Source organism: Thermobia domestica, chromosome 1 (genome assembly GCF_964235325.1).
Source record: "Thermobia domestica chromosome 1, izTheDome1.hap1.1, whole genome shotgun sequence".
Lineage (NCBI taxonomy): Eukaryota > Metazoa > Arthropoda > Insecta > Zygentoma > Lepismatidae > Thermobia > Thermobia domestica.
In genome coordinates, this window is record NC_137454.1 from 169838678 (window position 1) to 169862804 (window position 24127).

The 24127-nt window shown below is 33.6% G+C and overlaps 1 protein-coding gene across 9 annotated transcripts in view; it reads left to right on the forward strand.

The window, feature by feature from the left end:
- Nt5b (5' nucleotidase B) overlaps window positions 1-24127 on the forward strand; it is a 267108-nt gene that overhangs the window by 187719 nt on the left and 55262 nt on the right. For all 9 annotated transcript variants that reach the window (XM_081766538.1, XM_081766522.1, XM_081766548.1 and 6 more), the window contains one exon: window positions 20846-20963. In XM_081766538.1, coding sequence (XP_081622664.1) covers window positions 20846-20963 — 118 coding nt within the window. The remainder of the gene's footprint in view (window positions 1-20845; window positions 20964-24127) is intronic.

The window sequence follows — 24127 nt, forward strand, 5'->3', positions numbered from 1 at the left end:
GTGGTTTAATAAGATGGAAGAATTATTGGATGTGGTTGAAGGAAGGAAAAGAAGAAGAAGAGAGGGGAGAATAAGTTAAGTAAAAACAAGCAAAAAAGATATTTACCAGTGGTGGATGACCTACCGAAAGAAGTAATACTGGTGGAAGAAGTGGAACAGATACCAGCACCGTCATTGGAACCAATGGTAGAAGAGGAAGTGATCCCATTGAGACCAATAGCAGCACCAGTGGGGGAGGGGGGAAATGATGATTTATTGATATTAGAAGATGGGGAAGACGCTGTTTTTATAGCCGCGTATAATAAATGGGAACGACTTCAAAAAATAAAAAAACTAAAAGAAAAATTTTTGTAAAATACTTGTAAATATAATGTAAATAAATCATGTTTTTGGGTGAATGGGTAAATTTTGAGTTTCCTTTCCTTTGAATTTTTAAAACCTACCTAACAAAGGTCATAAAAAATGTCTAACTTTTTTTTCCGTGTCATATTGAACTTATAGATACCTTTTATTAACAGTAACGTTTCGAAGCATAGAAAAGATATTTTCAGAATAAGAATTGTTGTTAGAATTTTTAAAAAAACCAGGAAAAATCTTTATGCTTTTCAGTACGTTGCACTATTTAGTTAACAGTTTCAATTGAAAAGATTTTAATTATGCTATCATAACTAATCTGATTTCCCTTCAGTATCAAATTGTACTTGAGTTTTCCTTTTATTTATTTATTTATTTATTTATTTTTTTAATCAATATACATAGTTGTAGGGTGAAACAAGCTTAATGAGATATTTGCTGGTGTCCATAAATAAGAATTAAATCAACAACAACAACATTTTTCGTTTACTAATTAGTTGTTGCTATTAAATGATAGTATACTGAAAGAAAAGTCTGAATTTTTACTTTTTGATTAAATCCGTTTAAGATGAGTGAATGAATTTATTTTATTCTCTCACTTGTATAAGATGTTCGAAGAATATGTAAGAGAATAAAAGATACTCTCCTAATAAATTACTCAGAGCAACTTATTTTATGCAGGCAAGTTAGAGAATTTGAATACTTTTTCTTCTGTGAACACTAAAATGTAGTTGGTAGCAGGGAACATACATTGAGAACAGTTTTTCATTCCTTGAATAATTAACTAGGTATTTCTTTTGGGTTTGAAGCTGTGGATTTGCGACCAACGGGATTTTATATAAAATTTTGTGCAAAAACACGATAATGTCCAACTATTTAAGGTAAATATAAATAAAGGGTTTCAGTGTAGAATGACATATATGTTAATTGGCATACCATTATCTATTTGGATGAAATGAAGTCCACTACACTTAGGCTACGGTGATTTGTTGTCTCTTAGAAACTATATAAAAAGCGGCCCTGTGAAACACAAATACTTGTCATAAAATGTTTAAATAATTGGAGCATCCTAGGATCGACAGCAAGCACTAAAGGTGACCACTAACCCACCGCAATTCCCAAAGAAGAACTTTAGTTCAGTTTAGATACTTAATGCTGCCATCAGAATATTTTCTTTGTGCAACATGGAATCGAACTCTGAATAATTGTAAAGATTAAATAGCAAATTGTTTCTTAGAAATAAAAATTACTTACTTACTTACTATGGTATCTGTGTACGCTTAATTATGAAATTATTTTGAATAATAAATGAAATCTGTGAGTTCCACGATTATGTCGGATCACTTTAGAAAAGGTTATGAAATTGGTGGAATGAAGAAGTGGGAGAACACGTTGTTTGTTCAGCACAATTTATAAGAAATAAATCCAAACTTAATGTCATAAAAAATGTTGAAATAATGGATGCAAGCAGTAATCGAACCAAAAACCCTAAACAGTGGAAATGAACGACTTACCACTGAACCCTTATGGCTCCGCTATAAGAAATAAAATAATTGATGCAAACGGTAATCGAACCAAAAAACCCTAAACAGTGGAAATGAACGACTTACCACTGAACCCTTATGGCTCTGCTATGAGAAATGAAATAATTGATGTAAACGGTAATCGAACCAGGAATCCTAAGCAGTGAAAATGACTGCTTTATCATTAAGCCATTATAATCCTATATTGATAAATGAATACCTAATGAAGAAAAGTCTAACTGTAGAAACCAACTAGCACTGAAAAAACTAAACATTGAAACTTTGTCAGCATAGTAATCCATATAATTTTATTTTATTTTATTGGATGCTCAAGGAAATTGTATTTTCAAAAGTGTTAAAATTAAATGTGAATCATGGGAGGGACCTGTTATGAAAGAATAAAAGTTTGGTCTCGATAAGAAAACAATAGTGAACTATGGCTAACGTACTTATAGATTTATTATCAAATCTTTGAAAAAACTTTGAACAAATCTTTTCTGTTTTGAACAGTACATAAGTAAAATTAATGAACAACTGTGTGTCAAATAAGTAAGATTAATACATACTAAAAGATGGTTGTTTTCAGGAACTTGAACTGAAAATTGTTTCTACTGGCCTTCTTTTTTAAAAAACAAGTGGTTAAATGAAATGATAGGAAAAAGGTGGTAGTTTAGTTGACCTCCCCTTTGAACAGTAATGGGTATTTTATATAATCTTACAAAGTTATTGTTCGTGAAGAAAAGTGTAAATAAAATGATGATGATTTTCTACATGACTATGGTCTGTTACCACCGATAACATGGACGCTATCCGTTTAGCAAAGAGGAGGAGGGTCATGTTGGGAGATTGAATCTAATTCAATACAATAGAGATATATAACCTAACGCATCGACATAAAAAACCTGTTTAAATAAGTAAATGATCTTTGAATATATGTCATATAGACATGAAAAAAGAATACAAATAAATAGGAAATAAATCAGTGATTACTTGTACAAATAAATTTTAGTTTCATGAAACTTCAAACATAAGAAGTTTGTGAAACAGTTTATTCTCCTTTGCCATTGCAAAAGTTGGTGTTAGTTTTTTTTCTTTCCTAAGCTTTTAACATATAGCATACCTAATGAAAATTCACAGGGATTTCTAGCACTGATCAAATACATAATGTAGGCTTCAGTTTTAACATATATTCACAACTTACTACATGGATTGTCTACAAGAATCCTTAACATTTGGCGAATTTTCGATAGCATTTTGTTTCTCCCTATTGTACGCAATACTTTATCTGTAAACATATTTAGCGAAAGTTCAATAATTATTGTCTTATGATAACAACAGTAATAAATTTTTCAAGTGTTGAGTATTCTGTAGATAAGATAGCACCACTCGTTGCTAAAAGTTGTCACAAAAGGAAGTAATCCACCATGTCTTAAATGTAAAATAACCAAAAGTATATTTTTAAAAAAAGGATTTAAAAGCATTATTTATCGACACGTTGGAATCCAACAGGCTAATTAAAAGACAAGTAAATACAAAAGGAGCTATTGGGGTTTCAGGTATCGTGATTTCTAATTATTGCTTTCAATGTGAATATATAGAAATTCAAGCACGCGCAGTAAACAGTCTGAGTGACTTTGTCGCTTGTAAAACTGATGCAAAGATGAAATATTCAAGTTAATTTGGATAAAAGAATAGTATCTAAAACTAATAGGGGGTGGAAACTATGAGTTTGAGGTTTACCTTAAACTTGTTCAAACCTGTTTTCATTGGTTAATTCAAACATGTCATTACATCCCACGGTGAAAAGTATAAATACCGCGGTTAAGAAAGCGACATATAAATATTGTTGTACTGTTTGTAGTCGATGAAAAGATTTCTTCTTTGTATGGTGGTCAATGAAGATATTTGTGGCTAGTGTTTTTTTATTTTAGTTTGATCGCTTCATATTAATTTAACCTCTCGTAATAAATTACTCGAACACTTACAGTGTGATTATTTTATTCGTTCGTGTTATTTTATTTTATTGGTTCATTTGCGTAGCAAATTCAACTTATTTATTGGATTGTATCTTATTTTTATAATCTCCTTTCTTATAGAAAGTCGTAAGAGCAACTACGTTGTGAACTATTATATAATTCGTTTACTCTGTCGAACTGAAAAATGTCTAATGCTGAAAACGTATTGGTCTGTTTCTGCGATAATATTCACATAACCATTCAGTGCTTAATAAATGCTTTTCAAATGTGGGAATCTAAAAGAAGAAGTATGTTTCTTTGCAGTGGGTGTGCACATGGATTGAAAGACGCAATAAACCATGACTGTATTCTGTTACATAAAAATATATTGAAAACAAAAGTACTAAGTGTTATTATGGATATGGACACACAAAACGAAATTTGGTATACGTTTCAAAAAATGCACGACAATACTTTTAATAAATTAGAACAGTTTTTTCATATATATGATGATGCCATTCATAATGATACATTTGTTAATCAACTGATAGAAATATTTTTGCAGAAAGATTTTAAGAAATTCTTAATTTGGAATGAAAAACAAAGTGATAGTGATAGTGTTTGTGATTGAAAAATATGAAGACGTATGGATGAAAATGTTACTCTTCTGTAGGTATATTACATGTACAAACTGTAAAAAGGCACAATTTGCCATGCTTTTTTTTCTGTGAACCTTACAAGTAAATCTTACTCAAGTAAATATCTAAGAAAAAAATAGTTACTGTGTAGTGCAGTGCAGTGCTATCATACTAAACATTTCTTCAAATATTTATGTGAATGAGTTGAAAACTAATTAACACAATACAAATTTTTTTAAAAAATCGTGTAAAAAAACCAATATAAACTATTGAAAGTTGTTTCATATTGCTGAATAAATGAAGACTTTATACAAGCTTCATATTGCTGAATAATAATAAATCGTGAAAGTTGTTTCATATTGCTGAATAAATGAAGACTTTATTCAAGCTTCATATTGCTGAATAATAATAAATCGTGAAAGTTGTTTCATATTGCTGAATAAATGAAGACTTTATACAAGCTTCATATTGCTGAATAATAATAAATCGTAGATTTTTTTTATTGTACTTTTTGCAAACAATATTCGCAAAAGCCTTCGGCTCCCAAAAGTTTACGTACACTAGTTATTAATTGGTAGTAATTATCTTTTGTACAATAAATATATTTGCTTACCACCCTTTATTTCTGGATACATTCCATAAAATTCACGACTATTAAGTTTCTTTTCAAAGACAATGATTTGGTACTTGGGTGCCAGGTATTGTTGAAATTTTTTCACATCATTAATAGTACATCCATTTCGATGCTCAATAGTAACATTAACATCATCACACAAATCCTTAGTTTGCTTCAACAATCGCTTAGGATTGTTTTTTTTTAATTTATACAATTCATATTTTTGATCGGCCCTAGCCTTTTCGAGGATGATAGTCTTAGAAAGACATTATATGTCCTTGTTTAATGGGATGGTACACTTTTCCAAAATAGTTGTATATTCCTCATATTTGCCCGATCCACGGGTTCGACACCTTCCCTTGCGTGGATTAACAATGTGGATCTTACAATCCACCTTTTTTCCTCTTCCTTTACGGAGATGCACCTTCGATTAAAATTTTCTCATTGCTATTGAGGGTATTTTCCACTATGGAGAATAGGGCCTCCGGGTTCAATTCCTTTTTAGGACGTCATGTTATGTACATTGTTTTAAGTTTAAGGTAGTGCTCTCGATAGTTATTCCTATATAGGTGTTCTTGTCAACATCCCTTTATTGTATGGGTCATTCCGAAATCAAACAGATTTCGTATATATTTTTCCTGGTCTTCTTCGATTCCATACACTTAATGGTTATTTCTGCCCCTTTTAACCCAAAGTAAACATATGTTTATGATATACTCTTTACTATTTCAAATTCTGATGCATCCATTATCTTAGGTACTTCTTGAAAAAACCCATTTTAGTTCTTAGGTTCCCCAGAACTAGGAAAACTTGGTCGTGGTAAGCTTGCCTAATAGTAGTTTAGCATTGTCCTTAACAAATAAGTGAGCTGTTTTACATGCTGCTTAACTTTTTTTTACAATCCTGATTTTTTATATCATCTTTGTGGAAAAATCCGCACTGGTATAAATCAGAAATATCAGCAGCGGTTTCACAGGATGCCAAAATAACGTCTTCCTTTAAATTGTTTTAATAACTCTGTTAACATTTGATAATATTTTTCATTGGGTACACGCACACCCTTAGAATAATAACTATTCACCAAACGCTTCCAAAAAATTCGTTTCTACTCAAAACTACGTACATGCACCCATTGCTATGAAATTTATCTACTATCATTTTCCATCTGTAGTAAACAACTTCGGATGCTTCATATCCGAAACGTTTTGCCATGATTAACAATTGAGTTAGTTCGTTTACATTTGTAGAAGTCATCTGTAATCGAAATAATGTATTCTTCTAATGAAATAATAATAATAATAAAAACTTATAAATTTGTCTATTTCCCACCGCTCTTTTACTTCGTTGGTTAGTTCACCCAAGTAGGGCTCTAATGTAAGCGGAGATTTCTCATCACGGTGTTGTACAAACATTATGCTGACCGTGTCACAGTACAAAACATTTTTAGGTCCTACTAATGTCAATAGGTCATACAGTTTTAACCGTGCCCATAACGTATTGAACGCCACAAGAACAAGGTTTGAAAATTTCCATGGTTTGTTCTTATTCTCTGTATTGTGATACGTAAGAATAAGATGTTTATCTCCAATGGGTAATACGCTTTGTACTTCGTATTGTTGTGCCCATAGATAATACAATCACGAATTGCAACAAGTCCGTTCTTTGTCCACATTTTCCCATAAAGCGAATTAAGGAATATCTTGGAGATATACCTCAATCTTGGGTTCTTCCTGATATTGCTATGATTTAATTGAATGCCCTCATGGGCATGATACTCTTTAATGTATTTTTGCTTGTCTCCTTTGGTTTTGCACCAAACAGGAAATCCTGAAGATTCCTGCTTCATTTGAAGGAAAGAATTCACATAGTCTTTAAACAAACTATCTGAATTACTAAGTTTGTAAGCACATGAATTACAATCCAATCTTGTTTTCTCTGATATCATAATTTATTTATTTATTTATTTATTTTTCAATATATATATCGTTTGTACCAAGATTGCTTTAGCAAACACTAAGTGTTAGTAAATGAGTTACAAAGTATGAAATTGTTAATATTATTATTAATTTCATCCCTAACAAATCACGTACATGTCTATTATTACATATAAATGTTCTAATGATATAATAATGGTATGAAAAAACTTTATATAATTACACCTATTTCTTTTCACGATGTATTTAGACATAACAATATAAATTCTATGCGTGCGCATACTCGTACTAGATTTTCGCGCCTGTCAGATACATGTGTATACTTGTACTTGGTCTTCGCGCATGTCAGATGTGTATGTATACTTGTACTTGGTCTTCGCGCATGTCAGATGCGTATGTATACTTGTACTTGGTCTTCGCGCATGTCACAATTATAATATAAAAGCGCGCATGCGTATAGCTGTAGTAAATCATATAAAGGAAGTGATACGTTGTTACAATGTACAGTCAAAAGCAATCTGTTTCCGCAGTTAAAAAGCAAAAAACAAATTCTGGTTCTTCATCTCATAATAATAAAAAACGAAAAGGTGAAATTGAAACCAATCTTTCTTTATTGCAAAGTGAATGTGTAAAATCTAAATACATTTCACCGCGTGAAAAACGTTTTCAACTTGAAAAACAAAAGAAAATTATTCTTGTACATCCAAATGATCCTGACATTCCTGAAGAAGACGCTGAAAAATATAGGATTATTTATCCAACACAGGAAATTACCATAGACGATGCTGTGTATAGACGAAATTTCAGATACCCAAATGAAATACCCTTTGAAGAGGAAGTTGTAGTAGTAAATCAAAATACAATTTCTAATGATATTCTGATATTCAATGGTGTGGAGTGTGGTTGTACTCCTAATGAAGTAAATGAAGTTTGTGTAAAACAGTTACTAGAAAAATATAAACTTTCTGAACCATTACTTTGTGAAGGCTGTGCGAATCGTAGTGAGAAAGAAACTGATCATAAATGTGTAAGTGAAAGTGATGAAGAATTAAATACTATTGTGTGGAATTTCCTAATCAAGAAATCAACACGTGATCAAATATTAAAACATTATCTAAAGATTCATGTGAAATATATAGATGTAAACATTATTCCCCATCTTATAAACAAATTTAATTATTCATATCAAGAAATCACGTTTAATGATTATCATATTTCTGACTTAAGAGAAGCATATCTTGAGCACGATAAAGATGTGTATCAACAATCCAGACTGTGAGTACCAATGTCGTTTCCTAAATACATATGACAATTGCGAATATCAATGTTCTTCTTTTTCTATAAAAGAACAATGTGTATTAATGTGTATTGATCGCTGGAAACCACCACGAGAACTTTTGTGTTATGGGTGTTTTCAAAACAGGAGCAAAATAGAAGAACACGATTGTATTACTTCGGACTATAATATGTTATGTTATAATGCATGGCGTACAATGGTAAGCGGACAAACTTTTGATGATTTATATGAAGAATTTGCAAGAGTGCATTGTGATACTGAAATTGATGATTGGGAATTTACATGGACATTATATAACATTTTATTAAACAAAGATAACATTCAGTTAATTACAGAGTTATTCTTAGTAAAAGATTTACATTATAATATGCATAAGAAATAGTAATAATGGAAAATAAAAACTCTTCTGGTAATCAATTACAAAATAATAATAAAAACAATGTGTATAAATTAACAAAAGCAAGTGATAAAAGACTTTCAGCAATAAATTGGCCAGTATGTAATTGTGCATATACTAATATAAATATAGATTGTATTAAACAATATATCAAGGAATGTATCTGTATGTAAACTATATATATATATATTATTGAAATTTGTAAATAAAATTTTTTCTCATTTTATATTACATGTTTTATTTATTTCCTTACACATCTTATATATTTTACTTCAACGCGAAAATTTTTTCAATACACTTACAGTGTAAAAGTAAACTATGTTTCAAATATGACTTACAATTTATACGTAGGGAAAAATTCTTTAAAAAATTTTTTCATGAAATTAGAACTTTAACAAAAATCCGTATGTTATGATTCGCCTACATAAAATTTGTTTGTGCATTTTATATTGCATGCATGTGAAAAACGCTTTTCACATTTTTTAGTTTACGGTTTTGCATTTTCACAACTTGCATTTTCATTTTGACAACTTGCATTTTCATTTTCGTAACTTGCATTTCTAAAAATTTTTGAAAATTACATTTTCGTAACTTGCAGTTTTTTTTTTCGTTTAACAAGTTACATTTTCACGTTTGACAAGTTGCATTTTCATTTTTTGAAAATTACATTTTCACTTTTAATTTTGTTCAATCACTTCATATTTTTTACGGATCGCTTGGTGTACAAGCTCAGAGCAGCTACGCTGTAAACTTGTAAAATAAATCGTTTGTTACACAAACTCGTTTTTAAAATATTTTATTGGTTCGTATCTTATTTTTATATTCTCCTTTCTTATAGAAAGTCGTAAGAGCAGCTGCGCTGCGAAACTTAGAAAAAATTCTTTTTTTTATTGGTTCGTGTTATTTAAAATAACACTTACACAGACTCGTTTTTTAAAATTGGTGTTAATTATTTGTTTTTGAAAAAAACACTTTTCGACATTTATATCACGTGTATGTGAAAAAACTTTCTGCATGTTAGGATTCGCGTTTGTAAAATTAGTTTCTGCATGTATGTGAAAACTTTTTGCATTTTGTAAGTATATAAATCATACTATAATATTACTGAGTTTTTTAAATTCGTTATTAAATCAGTTTCTGTTTTATATTCTCCTATGCCATTGCAAAGTCGGTTAATTTTAATAATGGATCGCTTCCATAAGAACCTCAGAGGAATTACATTCTGAAATATTAAAAAGCTCCTAATAAATTACTCGAACACTTCGTGTGAACATACTAAAGATGTTCCGAAATATTAATTATTTATTCGTTCATTTGCTTTTTTTGTTCAATCACTTCATTAGAAGTTCCGTGTTAATTATTTGTTTCGAAAATACTAACTAAGCTCGTTTTTAAAATTAGAAAGTCGTAAAAGCAGCTACGCTCGATTATTTATTCTCTCGTTTGTTACACAAACTCGTTTTTAAAATTAAAAAGTCGTAAGAGCAGCTACAAGAAACTATGTTTTCAAAAATCGCAAACTTGTCAATGTAAAATACTCATCAAACTTTTAAATACTTCAAAGTATTAGTAAAAAATATAAAACACTCATCAAATACCAATTTTAAACGCTTTTCCAAAAAAGTAAACGATAGAAAGCATAAAGGAGTTTCACCTTGTAAAATGTCAATAATACCTTTTATTTAGGAAAGTTTTAATATTAAATAAGAATCAAGAAATGAAATTCGTATATATTTATTTCGGTAATATTATATATACAAGCAAAATAATATACAAGCAAATAATAATAATAATAATAATAATAATAATAATATATACAATCAAAATAATAATATACAAGCAAATAATATACAAGGAAAATAATAATATATATATACAATCAAAATAATATACAAGCAAAATAATAATAATATTACATAAAAGTTAGACAATATATACAGAATCACCGAAAATTAATATTTCTTATTTTTTGATAATAGAATATTTACTAATTCATTCAAATATCTTGGGTTTCTTATTAATTTGAAATATTCTTCTTCAAATATGATTGTATTTACACACATTCTATGTGAGTTTTGAAATATGTTATAAAGTTCTTTTCTCACATTTTCTTTAATAAAAATTAACCATGTCTCTGTTTCTAAAGCTTCAATGTCCATAAAAAGGCAGCGGTGAGACATTTCTTGCGGACAGTCAAAAAAACAACCCTCACATAATAATACACAATTAGGGTTCCAATTTAAAATAGTGTTTTTGATGCACTTTTCATCCACAAACACTTGTGTACACTTACACTTTTCTTCTTCTTCGTTCTTCTTCTTCATTGATAAGTCTAAGGGCTCCGTGGTGGTGGTGGTGAAAGTGAAGGTGTAACACTTGCCTGTAGTGTGTCGGGTTTACACTCGTCCAGTTCGTCAAATAATCGCAAAATTTCTTCTTCCTCCCCTTCACTAAATAAGTCATGTGAAGGTAGTCTTTCTTCTTCTTCATCCTCCTCCTCTTCTTCACTAAATAAGTCAGGTGAAGGTGTTCTTTCTTCTTCTCCATCCACCTCCTCTTCTTTTGCGGTAAATAAATCAGGTGATGGTGTTCTTTCTTCTTCTTCTTTACTATCTAGTGTCCACTTTAAAAATGGTGGTTGAATGTTTTTTACTCCTAATAATGACGAGGATGCTGGAAGTGTTGGTAAAGATGTCCTCACTCCAACAGGAGATGATGGGATTAATACTGGATCTTCTCTTAAGTCAATAATTTCTTCCTCTATAATAATTTCTGAGGATACTGGCGAAGCTGGAGAAAAATACTGAGTTTCCTCGTCAATAAATATATCTGGTAAATCTCTCGCAGTTTTAAACTTTTTCCTTGGAGATTCTACAAAGTCAAATGTAGAATCCCAATCTACTTCGTTGCAAAGTTGAATTTCTCGCTGTACTTGACTCTGAATCGACTCCATAACGATACTATACCAGTCTTCTCTTCACACCCAGTATATAAGGAAAACTTTATCAATAACATCATATCACGTGATACTTTAAACATTTTTCAAACAGTCCTACCACGCCAATTAAAATATTTTCATATGTACTTTTCCAATTCTCTATGGAATTTTTATAAATATAGAAATAGCAAACATGTTCTCATATAATCTTTTAAAATATCAACATTTGGTATTTTCACTTTGGTAAAATCATTCCTCCCATTTTTACAACGGTATTCATAAGGCGTACTATTTAATCATCTGTCATCTATGTGCAGATTTAGATACATCACGTGTAAATAAATAGTTTACATGCTTTTAAAATAAAATCTGTTATTTACAACTTCTATTATTATTCATGTAAACAATACATCGACCCTACATACACCAGCATATTGTCCACGTAAAATAACGATGCCACAAACTATCTTTGTATTTGCATTCATTCATTCATTATTATTACAATAATATAACAATCTTCTATTGCAATCGTATTTAACATCCCTTCATGTTTCAACATGATCATCATTCAATAGGTGAATGTTCTTTTGCATTCGCGTTCAATAACCTCATATGTTCTACCATTCGTAATGTAAAAACTTTCTTTGTATTCATTATTAACAAACTATCATAAAACTTGATTTTTATTAGTCTGTCTCCAACCTGTGATGTTTATCTTCCAAGTCACCAATCTTTCTTTTATGTTTTCACCGACATCGCCAAAGTTATTTCTATTAGTTTGTCCCCAATTTCTAATGTTCTACGTGTGCAATCTTTCTTTTATGTTTTCACCAACAATGTCTTTTTTGTGGATCTACCACGACACCAAAGTTATTTCTATTGGTCTGTCCCCAATTTGTGATGTTTATCTCCCACGTCCGCAATCTTCCTTTTGTTCACCTACTGCGGCGCCAAAGTTATTTCTATCAGTCTGGCGGTATTCTGTAATGTTTACCAAACGTGTCAACGGTCTTCCTTTGTATTAAAATTCAAGTTTTAGCATGTACACATCATTACTCCTACCCAACCGGGTTTCCAAAAGCGCGCGAAAAGTTCAGTTCATGTCTTAAGTTCATCAGCAACAGACGTACGGAAACCACGCTCTGTATATGTACCATCTTAGTGTATCATACCGTACACGAGGTTTTACCACGCTCACCGAGTATGCTATGCATACGATCCAACAAATTAAAAAGTCACGCATGAATAAATATTTCCCTCCCATCTCTTGTGCTAAGGGTACCAGGCTCATTTTCAGTACAATACAACATTCACCACTGTTGCTAAGGGTCCCATATTCAATCCCCGTACAATGCAACGTTCATCTCTTGTGCTAAGGGTACCATATTCAATCCCCGTACAATACAGCGTTCACCTCTGGTGCTAAGGGTCCCGGGTTCGATCCCAGTGCGTATCACACATTATAAGTGTTCTGAGCTTCTTATTTTTAACAAATAAAATAATTTCCTACCACTTTATAAGATTTCATAGAAATCGAACCGTTAAATATATTAGGAGAATATCTTTTTTTATTCTCTCTCACATATTGTTCGTGTAATCTTTTATTCTCTCAAAATGACGTATCAACAGATTTAATTCAAATTTCCATTATTATTATTTTTTAAAAATACCCAGTATAAAGTCTCTACAGACACGTATACAAACTCGAAAAAGAACACATGACCTTTCCATGTCAGCACAACTAAAAACAGAAATATAACAACTTTCCAATACACGTAACCAGGTCATCAAACCCTAATAACCTAACCCAACCGACTGCCAACACAGACCATTACTTTCTATATTAATTATAGTACCTAACGGTACCTGTAGAATTGTTTGTCTGTTACTACTGAATTTTACATGGTAGAAGCGTCGGCGTCTTTCCGACAGACATTTCGTTAGGACTTTCCTATGGAACACTATTTTTAACAAAGAGGGACTTAGAAATTTTTTACACACGTGTTTCACTACCAATATCAGCACATCAGTGTGTTAAGTGTATTAGTGTACTGTAATACGAAACAGTATTATAGAAATCGTATTGTCAAGAAACATTGCTACATTCATGTAGTATTTCTTTAGAAAGGTACAAATTGATTCGTTTGGCTGTTAAGTATTTTATGCCGATAACTCGTTCAAACATGAATACGTATTTAGATAACGAAAACACTATGACAGAGACAGGCTTCCGACTACCTTTTAACATAGGGCCTACTCATTTAACAAAGTATTCTGGTCACATAATAGACGATCCTGATTGTTCTTTCATGTTATTCGATCGTTTGGCCATACTCCAATCATGGTTTCCCGTGTATTTGGAGGATGTAGTAGCTCTTGATTTGGTATTGCAATTACAAACTTAAAATCAATTTAACAACTTCACTTAGAGCAACTAAAGCAAAAATTAATTTCGTTATATCGTCGAAAGCTATCAGCTTATAAAGCAGAATTTGAAATTTTTCAAATTCAACAGAGCGAAAATGAACCGATTAACGCATATTTTCGAAGAAAATTAAGGTCATTCGATATCCCATGCCAGAGGTTACAGACAGTGGTCGAAGTGAGACGGTATGCGGTGGTATGCCATGCCGCTTCTGGTTTTTCAGTAATGAGAACATACCGTCTCTGGTTTTTCAGTGATCAAGACAATATTTAAGTAGCCGGTATGTTGAATCAAAATCATAATAAAATATACCGCCTCTGCTTTTTTTCCCACTTCGAACACTGGTCACAGAGCAGCATAATATTCACTTTCCAGCATTATAATTTCAACGAAACTTCTTACAGAAGATAGCACTTCTCAAACAATACAGAAGCGTTTCCGTTCTCTGAAAGCGGTCCAGGAGATAAGAAGAGAGACTACGTGGAATTATCACAGGTGATTCATTATTTTACGGCCAATCTCACTACCCTTAAAATTCCTAATTGTTAATAAAATTAGGAACTTTAAGAAACCAACTACTAAAAAAATTCATAAAAATTTATAGGGCTTTGCTCTATCTCCGGAGTCACATTAAGGATTTTAATACGAAAATGAACCATTTCAGCAACTTCTTACCAAAATTTCAAAATTTAAATGGAATTCAGCAAATGATGAATTATTCGAAAAATTAAAACAGGACATAAATTATATATTTGAGTGTACTCAAATGTCAGGACATTTCATGTCGGAGGACTCTTGGCTTGCTACAACCCACGAACAGCCGGACAAAAAGTTGTTTCAAATTGCAACTGCCGAAATTAAGTTCCGTTTGGCAAAAAAGGATAGGACGGAATCATCAATGCTTTATGCCAATTTAGATATTTTCTAGTTAATCGAAAATTTATATTATTCGTAGACGCGAAATGCCTGACTTCACTAAACAGCCAGGTTGACATAGTAAGCAAATGTACCTTTTCAGCTAAACACAATTTCGAAATTTGTCATATAGAAGGTAAAGAGCATTAGCTTATCTTAGTCGGTGTTATTATTCAGTTCAAAATCTCTTGTTGTCGCGAATTCTGTCGAGGAATTTGAAGCTTAAAATAAATAAAACGATAATGATGCCTGGGAGGTATGGTTGTATGGTATGGTTCTGTATGGTTGTGAAACATGGTCGCTTACTCGGAAGGAAGAACATAGATTGAAAGTATTTGAGAACAAGATCTTGAAACGAATATTCGAACCCAAGAGAAATGCGAATGGGGAATGGCGGAAACTTCATAACGATGAACTACATAATTTATACGATTTACCCAACAATGTCTGGGTCATCAAGTCTTGGAGGCTCAGGTGGGCAGGTCATGTAGTCAGGATGGAAGAAAGTAGGAACGTTTGCAAAATCTTAACTGGAAGACCAACCGGAAAACGACCATTAGGAAGACTTCGGCGTAGATGGGAGGACAACATTAAGATGGATCTCGCAGAAATAAGAATACAAAGTAGAAACTGGATCCAATTGGCTAAGGATAGAAGTCAGCGGGGAGCTTTTGTGAACGCGGCATTGAACCTCCGGGTTCCATAGGCCATAGAATTAGTTTAGTCGGTTAGAGATAAACGAAGATGGATAAAATCAAGACAACACATGTAAACCAAGCACCTGAAGATTTGCATGCTCATCGTTCAATACGATAGAAAATCCCATTCTTCAAATAAATCACCAGCAACCTTTGGAAATTTTGCGGGAACTACGCAAGGATGACTCATACGACGATATAATTGCAGTTTTAGAAGGGAAAGAATCTACAAGAAATTCTACACTAGAAGCTGCTAAATACTTCTGCTTAAAAGAATCTGCTTTACTGTATGGAAAAACATCCAGAATTAGGGTTACTCCATCTCTTATGTATACGAGGGCTGCAGTGGCTCAGTGGTAGAGGGTTCACCTCTGGTGCATGGGGTCCTTGGTTCGATTCCAGCTAGCACCAAGTGAACTTTGTGGTGGACAAGCACCGTGTGCATGAGTTTCCTCCCTCTTTCTTCATTCCACCATTTCTTTATCATCACCATCTCTTTTAGCCTAGCTGGCATAACCATGGGACGTAAAACTTAAAGATTACATTTCACTTTTTATGCATACTCAAAAGTTTAGCAAGTCAATGATTCGAATTGATACACAAACATCCGTTAGCGCCTCATTGTTTCTTTGGCAAAACATAGAAGACTGCTTTTAACAAATACTATATGCCAAACATAGTCATATCTAGCTTTTAAAATCAAACGGTGTCAATAGTGTCAGTTACTCAAAAATTATCGAAAAAAAAAAGCAGAATTGTTACACCACCCACCCGATCTTATAGGCGAATGATGGATCTTTGACGCCCTAGGGACATTTCCTACTGAAGAAGGAAAGGCAAAATATGTTCTAGTGGGTACAGAAACAAACACTGGTATTGTAGTGAGAAACCTGTTAATAACATCATGGAAAATACAATTGAACAATTTTCACTCGAAGACATATTACGATTCGGCACCTTCCGCTACCTATATTTGGAGCAACATCCAATACAAAAGCGAAGAAACTTCCAAATTTAGCAAAAATATATGATCTTGAGTTTAAATTCTGCTCTGCTTTTAATATGCAAAATATAGGTCTGGTCGAATTTTCTAACAAAATTACAGAATACATTAAAATACTTTTTCAACAAATTCACAAAATATAGTCAAAAACTATTCTTGTACATCATATTTGCTCTAAATACATTTGTAGACTCGGAGATGAAGAAATCAAGCTTCTTTTTATTACGTGGATAAGAGCCACGCACGATTTCAGACTGTCAACTACAAAGAACTCCTCAACTACAAACTGAAGGAGACCATCTAATTAAAATAACGAGAAAAAGTGAAACAATCTATTGAAGGCTCACGAGAAGTAACATATAGTAATATATATATATTGACAGATAATACACAGAATACCTTTTATTCTATTCAAAAAGTGTTACTTTTTTTCCCATCTCGGTAGAACGTCGAATGTAAGCAATGGACGAACCGTTATGGCCCTGTGATTGTGATCTCCAAATTAAATAACCTATACAGAATTCAAATGGCTGAAAATTTTAGAGATCTCGATTGATATAATAAAGCCTTACTATGATGATGATAACCAAACATAAGAAAGAGAGATGAACTACATAGTAAAAAGAAAATAAGAAAAAAACATATGTGAAGATAAAACATGGCAACTCTCGCCGACCATACTTCTCAGTTTTAGCGGCAACGGAAAAGAGGCCGAAGGAGAAAACAAGATGAACTAAAAGATATACAATATAATATGGCTAATCTTTAACGGGATAAAAATCATGTACTTATCATTAAAATACACTAAAACAGGTCACTTCAGTTTCCGATCACACTTTTCCTCCACGATTCGCTCACGCTGCCTGTATTCATATTGTCTACATAATTATAAATTCCTTCAACGAATAACATTGTAACCTTAGTATTTCCTTTTCTTTCTGCATCAAGTCAGCAACCTACACGGAGACAGCAACAAAACATTTTCGTTTCCTTGCTGCGATCTACATGATTGTCAATGACATCCTGCCGTATAAATTATATACAAAATGTCCAGAAAATCAGGCCTATCATTTGACAAACTTTCTTTCAGTATGAATTCACTAATTATACCAGTGAGTTTAACCATCTTCATAATGCTTTTATTTGAATTCTTTATAGACGCTCAGGAATCGATCCGTAATCAAGCTTAAGCCTACTATCGAGATCTCCACACTTATTCCATTGGACTTCGTTTAATATCTCCAAATGACGTGCAGACCTCGCCAGAATATTGTATGGTCATTATCATCAGTGACTAGTGAATAAATATAAATTGAAAACGCTAAAGGTTCGGCAGGTTCTCCTCTGAGGAAGATGATGTACTATATTCTAGTGATCTGCTTAGGGCAGAGAATAAACTTGGTCACTTCTACTGTTAGCTTTATCTTCATATCTTTTGGTGAAAGTGTTATATCCAGTGTTGCATAAGTGAACAGTCCATTTTTTTAAAATTCGTATAAGTGCTCAGTGTTCTAGTGCTTCTTTTCCAATGTTTACCGCAATCAGTGTGCAAATTCCAACCCCAAAAAAATATTCAGAGACATTTTTTATTTGCGCAGCGAGTGCAAAGTTGTATAGTGCTCCCAACAGCAAATACTGGTTATAAACAACTTCAGACGACAACCACAAAGAAGGCATTGTCAGGTATTGTCAAAGATCGTCGAATAATGTAGATTAAAGAAGTCAGCAACATTACTGGGTAAAAGAAGCCAAGACACCGCAGAAGGCATCAATCTCCACCAATTGATCATCATTTCCACTCTCTGGAACGCCTGGTCTTTGAGAGCTCCTTTATCCTTACCGCTCTCTAGGACGCGTGCTCTCTGAGTTACCCATACACACTGCTTGGCCGCAAGAGCCATGGACCCTGTCACCCTAGGACGCTTAATCTCTGGATTCCTACAAACTCACCAACAAACATAAAATATCCAAGAGGAACTTAATATTTGAACTATAATTAATTATTGTTAATGTCCGGATTTGTATGTAATTACATATTTTTTCCTTCATATGTAGGTTCGTCAAATCCTTAAATGTTTGTGATTCAGACCTGTAGGGTGCTTCAACTCAAGTTTCATATTACATATTTTTACATATTTTGATCAGTATTATATATTTCTATGTTTTCTACATATTTTTTTTTTTACATAAAACTGTCTTAAATTTTGCGTTTACTAAAATTTTAATTTAAAATAATAAAATAAATAAACTCTCCAACTGTGCAAGGCTTGCATCTAGATTCAATTTTGTCATGTCTATCTTTTCGTTTCTTTACCGAAGGAGAAATATCTCTCTCTTTTTTTATATGTCAAAGCATGTTTCGCAGAATTTTCGTCGATAACAAAAGAAATATGAGGAAACAAGTAAAAATCCACCCTCCGGGGTACATTAGCAGCGCCCTTTATTCTCAACTCTGGAGGAAGACAGATCACGTGCCTGACAGGCGACTGACCAGGAAATTTCTAAAATGAAGTCTATTTGATTGCTATCGGAGGTCGGACGGGAGAAAAGATGAAAGCAAATCCCGCAAGTTAAAACTATATGCTAGTGTGCTTCCAGGAATTTACTGCAAGAGTTCGTTCCAAGAATCTGGCGACAATGGCAATATCATAGCAGGTATCTAAGCTTTAAAGAACTTCGCTTGTTCAACTGAATGACAGGAGGACAGTACTCTAGTATTGGAGTTGCACGTGTTCTGTATTGACCGTCGAAGTTAGAAATGGCTCCGGTTGCCTCAACTTTATCCGCGAAATTGCGGTCGTGGGTAACTATCGATGATGCGTTTACTACGGACGGTAAAATGATGTTGTGCCAAGTGTGTGATAAAAAATTGGATGTTCAATGAAATCTCAGTTAGAACAACATGTACGAAGTGCACTCCATGTAAGAAATAAAAATTTGCAAACTGCAAAAAAACAAGTACTCTTGACACAAATGCATCAAGATTCAGTGAGTGAGTTTTTCAAAGATTTGTACCAAGCAATGATAGCAGCAAACATTCCTTGCAACAAAGTTCAAGTGCCAAAATACTGTGCTTTTCTGGAGAAGTACTGCGGGCGTCGAATTCCTGACGAATCCACTCTTCAAAAGTGTTATCTCGAAGTTTGTTATAGAGAAGCTATAGATACCATTAGGGTAGAAATAGGTAGTTCATATATATTTGGACTTCTGTGGACGAAACAACAGACGTTTTGGGACGTTATGTAGCAAATTTAGTGATTGGAAAGTTAAGTGAAGATGCTCCATCGAAATCCTATCTTATTACGAGTAAATTGCTGGAACGTACGAATCATTCTACGATTGCTCGCTTTGCAAACGATGGTCTTAAAGTGTTGTGGCCGGAAGAAGTTCAGGAAGAAAAAGTCCTTGTTCTCTGTACATGTTAGAAGCGGCTAGAGCACTTACAGTTTTCTTTTTACCCTCAGTTAATTCATTTCACCTGTATGGCCCATGCTCTTCAGCGTGTTGCTGAAGAGGTCAGAGAAACCTTTTGCAAAGTAAATCAACAAGTTTCTTCCACGAAAAAAATGTTTGTTAAGGCGCCACAACGTGTTCAAGTTTACAGAGATCAATTGCCAGACTTGCCAATTCCTCCACTTTCTCGTGGATATGTATGATTAGCAAGGCGTCTTCCTCATGGGATACCAAGGTTCGATTCCCAGGAAAAGTATGTTTGATTCACATTCGACGTTAAACAAGAGGCCTACGTCTTGGTGCTGAAAATGAATCGTCATATGAATTCTTATTTGCTTTACAGATGATCGAAATCATACGAATGCTTAAATTTCAGTCCAAAATGAAAATAATATCGTGTCTGTATTTTACAAGCTAATAAACGGACGCTCTCATTTATAACACTGCTGCTATACAATAACATATATTATTTCCATTTACTCTGCGTCTACTGAGATATACGATTTTCTCTTTGTTTTGATCTACGGTATAGAATAATACTCTGTGGTGCGTGACGCATTTTTAGTTTATACAATATGTCTATCTATATAGATAGATAGAATATGAAATGTATGGTATATTGTTAATTTTTTAAATAGAAATCACAATTGTAGTTTTGTTCATGAAATTTCCTTAAGAATAGTGTGATTTTTCTTCCAGAATACAAGTCACCTGAATATGAAACGCTGGGATTCAATTTAATAAAGCAAAGACTGGTTTCTCTTGGTTACCCGCAAGAAATATTGGAATTTGAATATGATCCGTCGTTCCCAGTTAGGTAAGTGCATTTTTAAAAAAGAGCGTTATCATATATTCATCCATATATATAAATATATATTTTTTTTAAAAATATCATGTTGTTAGGGCCTTTCGCTGCGTTTTCCACTATTTTGAATGTTCATGAAAAATAGAAAATACAGTGAAGAGTATTATCTTCTTTTTCTCTGTCGTGTCCCACTTATGTGTGGTCAACGTTTCTGACGAGTCGTCTCCATGAAGCTCTGTCCCGGAATTTTTCCCCTATTAGACCTGTCTCCTTGAAGTCATGATTTTTAACTATATTCATTCATTTCCTTCTCGGTCTCCCTCTATCTCTCTTTCCATCCACTTCCATTCCCACTCTTTTCTGACTATATACTCGTTTGATCTTCTCATTAGATGGCCGTACCACTGCAATCTTCTTTCGTGGATCTTTTTAGACATCTCTATACTTCTGGTTGTTCCCCTTATCCTCTCATTCCTAAGTCTGTCTCTTCTTCATATCCTACACATCCATCGCAGTATTGTCACTTCGGTAACGTTCAATCTTTTATCTTTTGCTGTCTTCATTGGTAATGTTTTTGCTCTGTATATCATTGCTGGCTAAACCACATACATTCAGTAAATAAGTCAATAGATAATTGCATCTCTCTCTCATAGTTAAACTGCTCGAAACACATTTAAGGAAACCACATATATACATTGTCCTTTTCGATTGAAATTCAGACCACAGAACGTGCTTGTAGAGGGCATACTGCTAGTAGTTTGAAGGTTGTTGGACAACGCGACCTGTATAATTATATGTGGTAACAATCTAGGTGCAATGTCAGGACGATGTGCCGCTGAACGCCTTTTGTGTAATTAAGGAGCTTGAGTGTTGTCGTACAGTGCGGTTTCAAGAGGTAGGTGGTCGTTCCGCTGAATTATTGCTTACGTTGGCAGGGCCGTGAAGAGAAATCCTGGACATTGTGGACATACTAGTAGTATACGAGCCAAACTAGTAGTATACTTCTATTTTATATTTTAACATTTGGTACGGTGTGGAGGACGTCTGATCTGAAACCTCCCTGCCTCTCATCGCACACATAATTGGTGAAACCATATCACTACCCACGCAAGTGCAAGTGGATCTGCGGAACGACCGTTTTCGCAAGCCCACCATGAGCTTAGTCACGTACTTTCTCTCTAATATACGAGTAAGAAAGAAGCCTGATTGACTGATCAATTTCTAGGCTAGAAACGCTTAAGTTAAAAGCTTTAAATTTGGACAGAACATAGAATTTGTTATGTAAGGCCCCACTGAGGAAGGATTTTTGGAAGTTCGGTGGGAAAAGGGGAAATATATATATAGTGCTTTTCACGAATGACACTAAGACCCATCTTGTGAAGAAACATCAAACCTTTTGTAACCTTCAAGGAACATAAAAGACAACATTATGCTGATATGGTGAACCCCCCAAGAGGTGCGTTTAAGGGGCTTACGGGGGGTAATTACAAAATTTTAAATAGCAACTTCCACCGTGTGGTATCTCGTTTGAAAGGTAAGGTTTTGAAACTACATGTCGCTAGCGTGTCCCTATCCAACATGCCGGCCATCCGTAAGGACGGTCGAAGTACGTTCCACGTATAACACTAAGGCCCGTCTCCTGAAGAAACCAAGGCAGATAGAAGCATGAAACCTTTTGTAATCTTGAAGGGACACAAAAGACATTATGCTGATAAGGAAAATTCCTCATGAGGGGACCTAAGGGAGTTAAGAGGGATAACTACGAGTACTTCGACCGTACTTACGGATGGCCGCTATGATGGATAAAGACACGATAGCGACAAGCACTTTCCAGAACTGGCCTCTACACGATATTAGCTTTACAACAAGATGGGGATTGCTATTTAAAATTTTATAGTTACCCCCCGTAACTCCATTAAGTCCCTCTTCTTAGGGGATTCTCCTTATCAGTATATTGTTGTAGGGGTGGACGGTTCCTGAAAACGTAAACCGCGGTTTCGGTTTGCCACTTAAACCGGTTTGGAACGGTTAACCGAAACCGAACCGAACCGTTTCCAAACCGAACCGAACCGATCCCAAACCGAACCGAACCGTTCACAAACCGAATCGTACCGTTCAGAACTGTCCGTAGAACTTTGACAAACTAAACTGTCGTACGACCATTTAGCAGATTTGTGTATAATAAAAGAATAAAATAGCAAAGAGCCTGAAAGTTCTCATTGCAGTATATATATATATATATATATATATATATATATATATATATATATATATATGATGTTTGTATATCTTTTGTATGTATGTAGATAGGTAAAAAAAATATCACATAGCTAGATACCACGTATGCACAAAAAAATCCTGGCAATACAAGTATTTGATGGAGAAATGATCCCAATAAATTCCTTCAAATTAGAAGCATTTCATATGTCAACGGAATAAAAAAAATCACTGGTAGTGATCAGTCTTTGAAAAAGATGAAATTCGCTGGGTTAAGTTCTGACCTATTAAGCCCCCATTCTGCAACTGCTTCAAATTCGAAAATGTTATTATTATTCTTGTTTACCTTCACTTTTAATATTCCTGCTCAAATAGCAGCTTGCATGTGTGTCTTCATTTCTCTCATTTTTCATACTTTCATTCTCACCGTCGTGATTAATATTATAAGAAAAGTGTGATTAACTAATCAGACTCATCATCATCAAAACGTCGAACACATATTTCAGACTTTGACCGTTTCTGGTTTTGAAAACTCTCCTACGTACAATTTAAGTCAATACTCGGTACCTTGTATATCAAATCGTTAACAAATCATTATATAATTACTTTCTGTAAATAATAAGCAAAAACTTCTTGTGAGTTTTACTGAAACGTTTGGATTGCGAGCGTAGCGAGCAAGAAAATTTTTAACAAATCTATTTCTTTGCAAACCGACAACAATATTGATTTAATAGGGCGCCCATACTTTTACGGTTCGTTTACTCATTTTCAACACTTCCTTTTTCTTATTGCTTGTTCGGCGCCCTTTTGCTACCAGCTCCTCCTCCCCCCCGTAGCTACGGCTTTGGGTGTGGTATCTTCTCCGTCATGATGTAGGTTTTGTACATTTGCTAATCGTACACATAAATATCATTCTCTGACAGAAGAGTTGCACTAAGTTGCAATCTCGCTATCTTCGA